Genomic DNA, 10,345 nt, shown 5'->3' with positions numbered 1-10,345 from the left:
ACTGAACCCTTCTGTCTCCCATCACACAAAGCCTGGATTCCTGCAGGCCCTGCCCTGCCTCCAGCACTGAACCCACATTTAGACCATGAGCAGCAGAGTCAGCCTGCTTGCTATCTGCAGAAGAGATGAACATCCTGCGTCACTGGAGACGAGGAAATGACTGCTCCCTGTGCACCCCCAGGCCATCAGCCCCCACTCTAGTGCCCCACTCTCTTGTCACACTGCTGCTCCATCACCAAAGGCGGGAGTCAATGTTGCTGTCTCTTGTCACCAGTGTCACTACCCAAGTGATGCTCAGACTTCAAAAAGGGAGCATTTATTGTGGCAGACACACAGGAAGTACATTGGCAGCTTGTCAAGGAGGCCCACAGCACAGTCCACACATCATAGCAGTCCCCAGCCCCTCACACCCAGGATCCTGGCTGCGTCTGATAAAGGTCTGAGGTGGGAGCAGGGGCCAGGAGCTACCCATACTCCAGTGAGGATCCTTCAAGTGCCCTCCCCCAGGCAAGGGTCTGACTCAGTCGCTCAGTTACAGACCAGAACTTAAGACAAGCTGGTTTGTTTCCTGGGGCTGCTGAGACCTGCTCTGACATGCCTGGCCACTGGAGGCTCCCCTTGATGGAAAGACGCTCATGGCTTGGCTGGGTTTCAGGATGGCAGAGCCCATGGGGCCAGTTTAGGGGGAAGAAAGTCTAAAGACAGCTTGCTGCCCGGGTATTCTGACCACCAGGGACCACTAGGGTCGCAGAGTCAAGAAAGAGCAGTGAGATGCTTCCAGAGCATGATTCTGTTTCACCCGTGGAAATCAACAGACTTCAAACACTTGCATCTTCCCAGAAGTCAGCAGCGTAGCAGCTAGCAGGGCAGAGGCCTGTGCCAGCGCCATGTAGAAAGGCACCAGATGGTTTGTTATGAAACACATTTTGGTCAGAAAATAGCTGGGGGTTTTTGGTTCCTGGGAGGACAATAAAGCTAGAGAGAGGAGGCGTGGGCTCTGAGAGGTGGCAGCACAGAAAGCAGCTTTGGCAGCAGGTCTGGGTTCTATTCTCAAACCCCACCCCCACCCCCATGAGGCCTAAAGTTTCCTCATCTGTAAAATGGATGCAAAATATTCTGACACAAACTTAGTGCTAGGCTTTGGGATCATCCCAGGAAGTACAGGGAGGCGGACAGCAAGGCACACAGAAGGACAAAAAACCAAAAGGGCAGGCACAGCTTCGTCCATAAAGCAGAGGTGGGGGTAGGGCAGAGAGTAGGTGGCTACAGAGGTGATCCCCATGGTTACTCTGGGAGTCATGGGCAGGTGGTACATTAAGTCTAAGCACTGGTGGGGATCATCGTTGGGGGCCCTGGACCCTCTTGAGGCAGAAGGGCAGGAAGCAAGATCTACCCGCCACCAGCACCACCAAAGGCCCCTACCACATTTGCTGGGTGAACGATAAAGTGCCGAGCTACACACTGTCTTTGGTCAGGGGCTATCTTTCCAAGAACCTGGTTGCAAGGCCCTGAGGAAGGTGATCTGGAGGACACTGGCTTCCCTGGAGGCCATGTCCCCTCCTGTGCACAAAGAAAAATAGGCCCTCACTGCAGCTCAGTGAGGAGTGGGGATGTCCCAGGGAAACCCAATCCCGAGAGAGGAGGGACACGGAATGCTTTGGTCACTGTCCGGTTCCCACAGCAGGAGGGGCACTGGCTCCAGGAAAAAGCAGGAGGTAGGGCCCTGCCCTGCACACTGAGCTCCTGATGCAAACCTGGCTTCTGAGCATAAGCCAGGACTCACTGACTGATATTCCAGGCGTCTTTCAGCCCTCTCGCCCCTGCTTGACCATGCTGCTCTCATCTGCAGGCTCCACTGTTGCCGGTCAGAGGCGGCTGACAGCTCCTGGAGCTGGCTGCTCTGCTGCAAGTGGCTTTGGTCTGTCATGTGTAAAGGCCAGTTGTGTCCTGCTGGCCCCAGGCCCTCAGAAGCTGAAGAGGTCATCTTGCTCGATGCCACCACTGTCAGGCTTGTTCCAGTCAGTGGGCGACAGGCACTGTGCATAGTGGATATCCTGCGCCGACAGCCCAGTGTCCAGGACCTGAGGGTTTGTCCGTGACTGCGCCAGTCTGGAAGGCAGAATGATGTGAGCTGAGCAACAGGTAAGGGGCCTGGCAGGGGCCAAGGAGCCAGGACAGCCTGGCCAGCATGGGGCCAGAAGGGAGGGGGCAGGAGCCAGGGCATAGACAAAAGGTCAGATGCCAGAGGAGCTGGAGCCTCTGACCAATAGGCTGCACCTAGAGAGGCGGAACCCTGGGGCAGGCCGTGGGCCACCCACTCTGACAAGAGGCCAGGGCACCTATCAAGCCAGCTGCAGGCAAAAAGTGTTCAGTCATGAGAAGACTACTTGGCATAACCATGGTCAATAGTGTGCTTCCCAACAAAGAGTCACACAAAGGAGACGAGCTAAGTGTCCACAAGGACCCAGAGAGGTCAGTACGTGACAGTCTTGTCCTCAGGAAGAGTTCCTAAGGTGGGTAAACACCTGGAGAGGCCTCAGACCATGTCATCTCCAGGGGCCGAGGCCGTGAGCTGATCACACAAGTGATGGTGAGGATCAGCAGGCAGCTCGCCAGTCTGGGCCTAGGGATTATAATGCTGACCGATTTGTATTTTGAAACTCTTTAATAAAGACTTATGACACTTGAACATTATGGAAAAGCTGATAAAGGCTTCTGTTCTAATGTGGGTTGGAGTCACACAGTGAAGTAAAGTAGGGAGCCCCTGCTCCCTTGAGAGTGCCACAGCTGCTGGCTAGCCCCTGGCTATGGCAAGAGGTGGCAGGGAGTTGGAGACTGCAAGCAAAGTTCCAGAAGTGGAAGGCCTCAGGGGTTACTGCATGTTCCAAGGGGACAATGGAGACCCAAGGACCCAGGGTCAGTGCTGAGAACCCTGAGCGACCCAGGCCTGAACTGCAGCCTTTTCAATGGCATGTTCCTAAGCTGCAAGTAGACATGGCTACAAGGAAAGGTAGGAAACGCCACCAGCCTCAGCCTTTACCAAAATATCCCCTCCACACCCAACATCCTCTTGCAGGGGGCACTCCCCGGCTTAGCCAGGCCCTGCTTCTCCCCACTCTGCTTGTGGCAAGTCCTCTGCAGGGAAGAGGTCTTCAAAAAGCCTTCTTTGCTGGGCTGCTCAGGGTGTAGGGAGAGGAAACCAGCAGGTACTACAGTGTTCGGTTCTGTTCTGGCTACAGCACAGCAGCCCTGGGCTTTTGACTGAACAGCAAGAGCCTTCTAATACATCGACCCTGCAAGTGCTTTATCCCTAGGTAGTTCCTGTCCCTGGAGCAATTGTGGAAAGGTTGGAGTAGCTCATGTTCTTCGTCAGGACAAAGGCCCAGGGATGAAAGGGCAGACCAGACCAACCCTGGGCCCATGTCCCCAGCATGAGGCACCCAGCTGTTACCTTGAAAATGCTTCATCCAGGCCATCGTCCAGCTCCTTGAGAAAGAAAGCAAGAGGTAAGAACTCTGAATGGGGGCCGTGGTCACCGAGGGAGCTTGCACCAGCCCTAGAAGAGTTACAGAGACCTGGGGGTGGTGTGTGCGTGTGTGTGTGTATGTGACAGAGACAGAGAGAAACGGAGTACTGGGGAGTATTGGGGATGGGGGTATGCCTATAGGAACTAGAATAGGCAGGTCTTGTGCCCATGGACCCAAAGCTGGGGCCTAGGTAAAGAAAAGGCATGTCCCAGGCCTGTAGAAACTGGGGTGGGTCCTCTCAACAAGCCGAGGCAAGTCACGGTTCCTCTCTGAAACTCAGCTTTTCCTTCTGTGAAACGAGGGGCCCGATGATTTCCAGGGCTTCCCCCAAAGAGAAGGCTGGAGAAGGATGGCTTGAATCTCCACTTCCAGCCAGCTGCAATCCTATGCTACTACAGGATGCCTGATGTCAGGATCTCACAGCCTTGGTGCTAGATGACACTCCTCCAAGGCCCCCAGGACACATGGGCAAATGGTGAGCAGGGGCTCAAACAGCAGAGGACAGATATAAGGGACACCCTGGTTGCCCCCAGCAGCCAGAGGGAGGTGACAGCTCTTGAGTCTCACCAAGTGAAAGAGTTAATGAGCTGGGCCTGGTGACATGGGCCTGGAGTCCCAGCTACTCAGGAGGCTGAGGTAGGATTGCAAGCTCTGCCTGAGTTAGAGAGTGAATTCAAAAGGACAATCTGAGCAACTAGTAAGACACTATCTTGGAATTAAAAAGTACGAAAAAGGGGCCAGGCGTGGTGGGCGCACACCTTTAATCCCAGCACTTGGGAGGCAGAGGCAGGTGGATCTCTGTGAGTTCAAGGCCAGCCTGGTCTACATAATGAGTTACAGGACAGCTGGGGCTACAGGGAGACCCTGTCTCACAAAGACAAAAAACCAAAACAAAGCAAAGTACTAATAAGGGCTGAGGATATAGCTCAGTAGTAGAATGCTTGCTTAATATGTGAAGCCCTAGTTTCAATCCTCAACATCATGAGCGAGCAAGAGAGAGAGAGAGAGAGAGAGAGAGAGAGAGAGAGAGAGAGAGAGTGGAGAGGCCTAGATGAAGCTCAGAGTAGCCAGTGAATGGAGGGAGAGGAGAGAGAGAGAGAGAGAGAGAGAGAGAGAGAGAGAAAAGGAAGAGAGAGAGAGAAAGGAAGAGAGAGGGAAAGAGAGTTTTGATAAGCATAGTGAGTGTGACTCTGCAGATCTTGGACCAGAAGAGGAATATGCAGCCCACCATGGACAGAGGTGAATTCACAAATTCTGTAATAGGTCCCTCAGTATTAATTCCTAGTTTTTGTCACTGTGACACAGTTATGAGGGTGTTGACCTTTGGACTATTTGAAGGTGCACTGGAATTCTCTGTGCTATTTCTATAAAACAGTCTGAAATTACCTCTGAATGAAAGGCAGAAATTAAAGGCCATCGTGGCTCCTCTGCGAGATGCCATGGGAGGTTGGTGTCCTCACTGGGGGGGTGGCAAGGCTGACATAGAGGTCAGGCACTAGCCCCAAGTCCTGAGAATCAGTGGCCCAGCTGTGCATTCAGACAGCTGAGTGGGGAGGAGTGCCAGGCACAAACCTGCTGTGCCCAGAACAAGGAAGCCTTTGCTGGTCTGGGGTAGGCAGAGTCACGGTCGCTCAGACCTAAAGGCTGGGCATTGTGAAGGGACTGCTGTACTGGGGGCCAGGCCTGCTGGGGACACAACCTCAGGTTAAGAGAAGACATTGTTTAGCTCCCATCCTGAGCCTGGGTACTGCTGAGCTGGGTTTGGTTCTCTTAAAGGCCCATAAGTCATGGAATCAAGGCCTGGACTCCAGAGTCACTTCAGGCTCATCCTGAGACCTGGTCGAGGCTCACTGGATCCCAAAAGCACCCCCAGTCCACACAGTCACTCACCCAGACAACACTGTTGTTGCTTAAGGCTTGAGGCCGCAGTGTCTCATCCATGTTGGTATTAGCACTGACCGTGGACAGCGGGGCCTTGGCCATCTCCTCCAAGTCTAGCAGGTTCCCAGTGGCGACCACTATGAGGAGCCAGTGGGGGGCAATTAAGAGACAAGTTGTGTCTCTTCCAACCTCACCATTCGGGTGCCTCTGGTGACATGGGCCCTGACTTGATCCTGGACCCTGATCAACCAGAGCCTCACTCAGGCCTCCTGCCCAGCTACAGGACAGCTGTCCACAGGAGAGAGTCTGTGCCCTGAGGGCAGACACTGGAATTTGCACAGTCACAATAGTTAAGTGTTCAAAAGCACACAAAGTAGGCTGGGAAGTGGAAAAGACTTCGAGATGGACAGATGCTCATGGGCATTTAGGCATACATGCAGGGACATGTCTGGATGAGCGTCCATCGAAACCAACAACTTGCTCACTTACCTACAAGGCACATGTAACACTCATTTAACAGAAAAAAATGAAACACCAAGCGCTTGCCCAAGCCCAGGAGGGAGGCCTAATACGTGGGGAAAGCTTGGTGCCAACAGCTGGAGTGCCCCCTTGACTCGCTACCCCCTCTCACCCTGCCCAAAACTTACTGCTTTTCAGTGAAGGAGTGCTGTCACGGCGGGTCCCTGGGACATCTCCCTCTTGGTTAGCTTTCTCCCTCTTTTCTTTCTCTGTGGGATTAATGCACAACACGCTAGAGCCTCACACCCAACACTGTCCCCAGCAACTGGGCAAGGGGTAGGCTGTAGGCATTCAAGGGCAGCATGGGGTCTCCGTCCAGGAGGAAGGATACTTTGGAAATGTCACTTAATGCCAAATACTCTAAGGGAGGAATATGGCCTTTGTCCAGATGGGGAAATTGAGCCTTGGAGAGGTGAGGGGGGACATACTCAAAACCACAAGCACAGTAGGGGCTCCCATGAGGTTGGGATCAGCTCACTGTGACTTCCACCTGTATCTTCCACACCACCCACAATGTGGATGAGACTGACTCACCTTCCTTGGACACCTGCCAGAACTCAAAGGCAACTTTGAAGGCTTGGGCTACAGTGAGAGTAACAGCTTGTGCCTGAAACACAGGAAGTGGAGTCGGGAGGGGTACAGTGTCAGCCAGCAAAGAATAAGTATCAACTGGAGCCTTGGGGTGCTCCATCCCAGGCTCTAGAGGGCTTACAGGTAGAGATGGGGCCTAGCTCCTCCCTTACCCACAGCAGCCTGGGGCATAATGAACCACACCCCGGAGAGGCAATTGGGGCCCATCTGCAGCATCTTCCACTTAACCAGAGTTCCCACCTTGGTCCCAGCCCCTTCCCTACAGACCTGTTCACCTCTACTTTTTCCATCCCTTTAGGCACACATAAGGATTTCCTACACTCACTAAGCCCTTGAACTAGAGGATGGAAAAATCAGGAGGGGAAGGACCTGGCCATTGCTATGCTTGACTAAGCCACAGCCACTCTGGTCAGGGCTCTAGGGCACTGGGGGTGCCAGCAGCTGACAACTGGATCCTAGAAAGGTAGAAGGTGGCTTAGGAACTTCTGGCAGAATCAAGATGTTAGTGATTGTCAGGGACCAAAACCATGTAGCATCATAGCTAGCCTATGTGGGGGGTGCCTTGGCTCCCACCCACCCCTTCAAATTCCATTCAAACGACACTCACGTCTCACTAGCAGAGGGCTTCACTAGCCCTGCCCACTTCCCTCTGGAATCCTGCAGATGAAAGTGTCCCTAGGTCATGTGCCTGTACCATCTGGATGCGTCCCACAAGCAAGAGTGGGTCTGAAGAACCCTGCCCCGAAACGTGGCTGAACTCTTGTCTGTGGGATAAGCCGGCTGCAGCCTCCTGCCAGTGCAGTCCTCCCCCAGCACACACCTATCTTAGCACCTTCCTCCTTGTGACTGAGGTTCTGGGGTAACCAGCCCAGCTGGGGAGTGCAAGCCCCGGAGAAGCTGGTGAGAAGCTGGTGCGGCAGGGAAAGCAGCAAGCTTCCTCCAGAAAGCCCTGGGCCAGAGAAGAGTCCCCCACTCTATCGAGTGCAGGACGTGTTCAGGCCTAAGCAGCCTCCACACCCTTCCTCCCCGCCACCAGACAACTCAATTTAATTGAGAAATAAATTCATGGCCACCACCTTCAAAACTCTTTTAAAATCAAAATCTCCAAACAAGCTGACTGATCTGTGCCAAATGAACTTCGCCAAGTGTAAAATCTCATTTGAATGTCTCCGTCATTTACATTTTTGATAGAAGTATGGGTACTTTATGGCAAAACTTAAATATGGTAATTAAGTATGAAACTCTTCACAGCTGTTTACAATTTAAGCTGTCACGTCTGAATCAAGTTTAATAGACCCAGTTACCATTGAGAATTGCCCATGAACTAAAAATATGGGCTAATTACCAGCCCAAGTCAGATCACCATACTCTAGAGCAAGAGCTGGTCACCCAGTGTGGCAGGGCTATGGAAACGCCATTATTTCTGCCTGCAGGAACCTAGGGACTCAGGGTGATACTGTGTTTCCATAAATCTTCTGGCTCATTTGCATACATTCCTGCCCCTCTGCCCTGATGTCCTGTGCTATGAGTTACAGCAAATGTAAGCCGAGCTGGGATGTGAGGCAACGTGTACAGGTGCCTGCAGGCCTGGCAGGGCAGGCCTGGTAGTGGTCTGCTTCCGCAGGGTTCCCCAAGAGCATGAGTCACAGGAATGCTTAGTGGGAGAGTCACACTCCTGGGGCCTCTGGCCTGACTTACTATCCAGACCAGTCTCTACCAGGCCCAGTTTTCCATGTCCCTGTCTTTTTTCCAGTCACCAGGCTGTCAACCTGTCAAAGGGGGTCAGGTGCTAGGACTTACCTGGCTCAAAGGCTAATCTCTGCAAAAAGATTATTCCACTGAGGGACACGTAGGGGAACAGCCCCACGCCCCACTGCCAGAGAGAACTGGAGTATCCAGGCCTGTGCCTGCATGGGGACCCCAAACTTCTCCACCTCCGCTTCTGAGCTTAGAGACTCAGTGCTCACTGTGTTGAGGCCTCTCATCTGGGCAGACAGAAACACTGCCTTGCAGGGACCTTCTAGTCATGCCCAACAGGACCAGGGAAGAAAGCCTTAGACTGCACTGTGGGGGATCCAGGAAGGAACCCCTTCTCCAAGCTTCTTGCTTACTCATGTAGCTAGCAAGGAGTGGAATTAGTAGACAGTGGAGACTCAGTGAAAGCCACATCTATACCTTGGGCCCTGCAGACAGATGCTATCTGACCATCAGACAGCAAGTTCTGGGCCCCAGTGGACAACTTCAAGTTGTCCCACTCTGGCCTGCATTCACCTCTCACCCCTCAGCTTGGCATACTCCTGCCCACTATTCATTCTTCAAGGTTCCAGTTTCCGGGCATCTTCCGAACTCCAGGTCTAAAAGCCTCCACCCTAAAGCCAAGCCCTAGACTCAATGTAAAGCCGTCCCTTTCCCACAGACTTATAGAGGTCTCCATGTGCACTGCAGGGCCTGGCTCAAGATGGTGGTACATCTGATCTGTGGAGACAGTTGCCAACAAGTGTGGACAAAGCCATGGCTCCTAGCTCGCCTCTGCCTCTCCTCATACAACTAGGGAATCTCTGTGTTCCCAAATAGAACCAGGCCTGAAGATCATCTATGCTGCTGGCCCACTAAGCTAAAGCTCTGGAGCTGAGCTATGGATGATATACCTACACCACCCCAGATGGCCTGTCTCAGGGCTGCCCCAGGAGCCCTGGGTGGCGAAGGGTAGAGAACGGTGAAGGACAGTCCAGTCAGTCGGCCCACCACAGCCAGACCATGCAGAGAAAGAAACAAAGAGCTGGATGTTCAACAAGGGCCCTGCCCTCCACCCATGTGGCTCTACTGGTCATGGCCATGGGGTGGCTGGGCTCTGCTTTCCTTGGCAGTTGCCCTCTGGCCTCAAAGCAGGCTGTCTAAAGTCCTCTGGCCCAGGCCAGGCCTCCCTCTGAATGACTGGGCCAGCATCCTGTTCTCTCCTACTCCAGAACCTCCAACCTGAAGGAAGCTCCTGCTGGTGGTAATGCCCCCACTACTTGGGCCCCACTGTAGCAATGGCGGTGGGCCAGCTGCCCTGCCTGACAAGCTTGCTCCAGTCAGTAGGGAGGAAGAAGCAAACAATGGGGACATAATGAGCTTGTATTTTTAAGTCAGTGTGGCCTCATTAGAGACAATACCAAGTCGCCTGCCATCTGTGGGAGCCAGGCTGTTATGGGAGAAGCCACAGCTGCTCAGGGCCCTGGGGCATCTCAGGACCCCAGATGACAGGTGACAGAGTATAGGAAGGAACAAGGCATGCAAAAGAAATGGGGCCTTCAGAACAATCCTGGGAGTCACAGAGGCGACCTCCTCATTCTGCTAGACAAACAGACCAGAGAAGGGCAGGATTCACCCATGGCCACACAGCACATCAGCTTTGATCACAGCCCTGCTGCTGTCTCCTCCCCCAGGGTCCCTTCCAGGATTCTTGAGACAGACAGAATCATGCCCCAGATATCCATATCCTTATCCTTGTGAATGTCCCCACACATAGCAACAGAGCTTTACAGGTGGGATCAAGTTAAAGGTATTTAGATAGAAATGCCTGGATTACCCAGTGGCCACTGTCATCACAGAGGGAAGAGTCAGAGAAACAGCAGCATGACAGTGGACATGACACAAGATGTTACACAGCTGGCTCTGAAGATGGGGGACAGGCCACGAGCTGAGGACCGCAGGTGGACCGTGAAGAGTACGACAGCAAGTACAAGGCTCTCCCTGGAGCCACTGGAGAAATGCAACCCTGCTGGCCTATTCCAGCCTTTCAACTCCCAGAACTGGAAGAAAATAATTCTGTGGGGTTTTTTTTT

General features: G+C 53.2%; 1 protein-coding gene across 5 annotated transcripts in view; it reads right to left on the bottom strand.

Annotated features, from left to right (window-relative positions):
- Window positions 1–300: 300 nt before the first annotated feature.
- The window catches only part of Ldlrap1 (low density lipoprotein receptor adaptor protein 1), a 24,260-nt gene continuing 14,215 nt past the window's right edge, over window positions 301–10,345 (bottom strand). For 4 of the 5 annotated variants that reach the window (XM_029558226.1, XM_029558227.1, XM_029558228.1 and 1 more), the window contains 6 exons: window positions 6,462–6,534; window positions 6,056–6,136; window positions 5,418–5,545; window positions 3,452–3,486; window positions 2,526–2,623; window positions 301–2,109 (listed from right to left, as the gene is read on the bottom strand). In XM_029558226.1, the coding sequence (XP_029414086.1) occupies window positions 1,595–2,109; window positions 2,526–2,623; window positions 3,452–3,486; window positions 5,418–5,545; window positions 6,056–6,136; window positions 6,462–6,534 (930 nt within the window). In that variant the 3' untranslated portion in view covers window positions 301–1,594. The remainder of the gene's footprint in view (window positions 2,110–2,525; window positions 2,624–3,451; window positions 3,487–5,417; window positions 5,546–6,055; window positions 6,137–6,461; window positions 6,535–10,345) is intronic. The other variant, XM_008822300.3, reaches the window with a different exon arrangement.

This window comes from Nannospalax galili, unplaced genomic scaffold, assembly GCF_000622305.1.
Source record: "Nannospalax galili isolate Female #2095 unplaced genomic scaffold, S.galili_v1.0 scaffold1428, whole genome shotgun sequence".
NCBI classification, from domain to species: domain Eukaryota; kingdom Metazoa; phylum Chordata; class Mammalia; order Rodentia; family Spalacidae; genus Nannospalax; species Nannospalax galili.
Note: the sequence above shows the minus strand (reverse complement) of the source record. Positions and strands in the feature narration are given on the sequence as shown.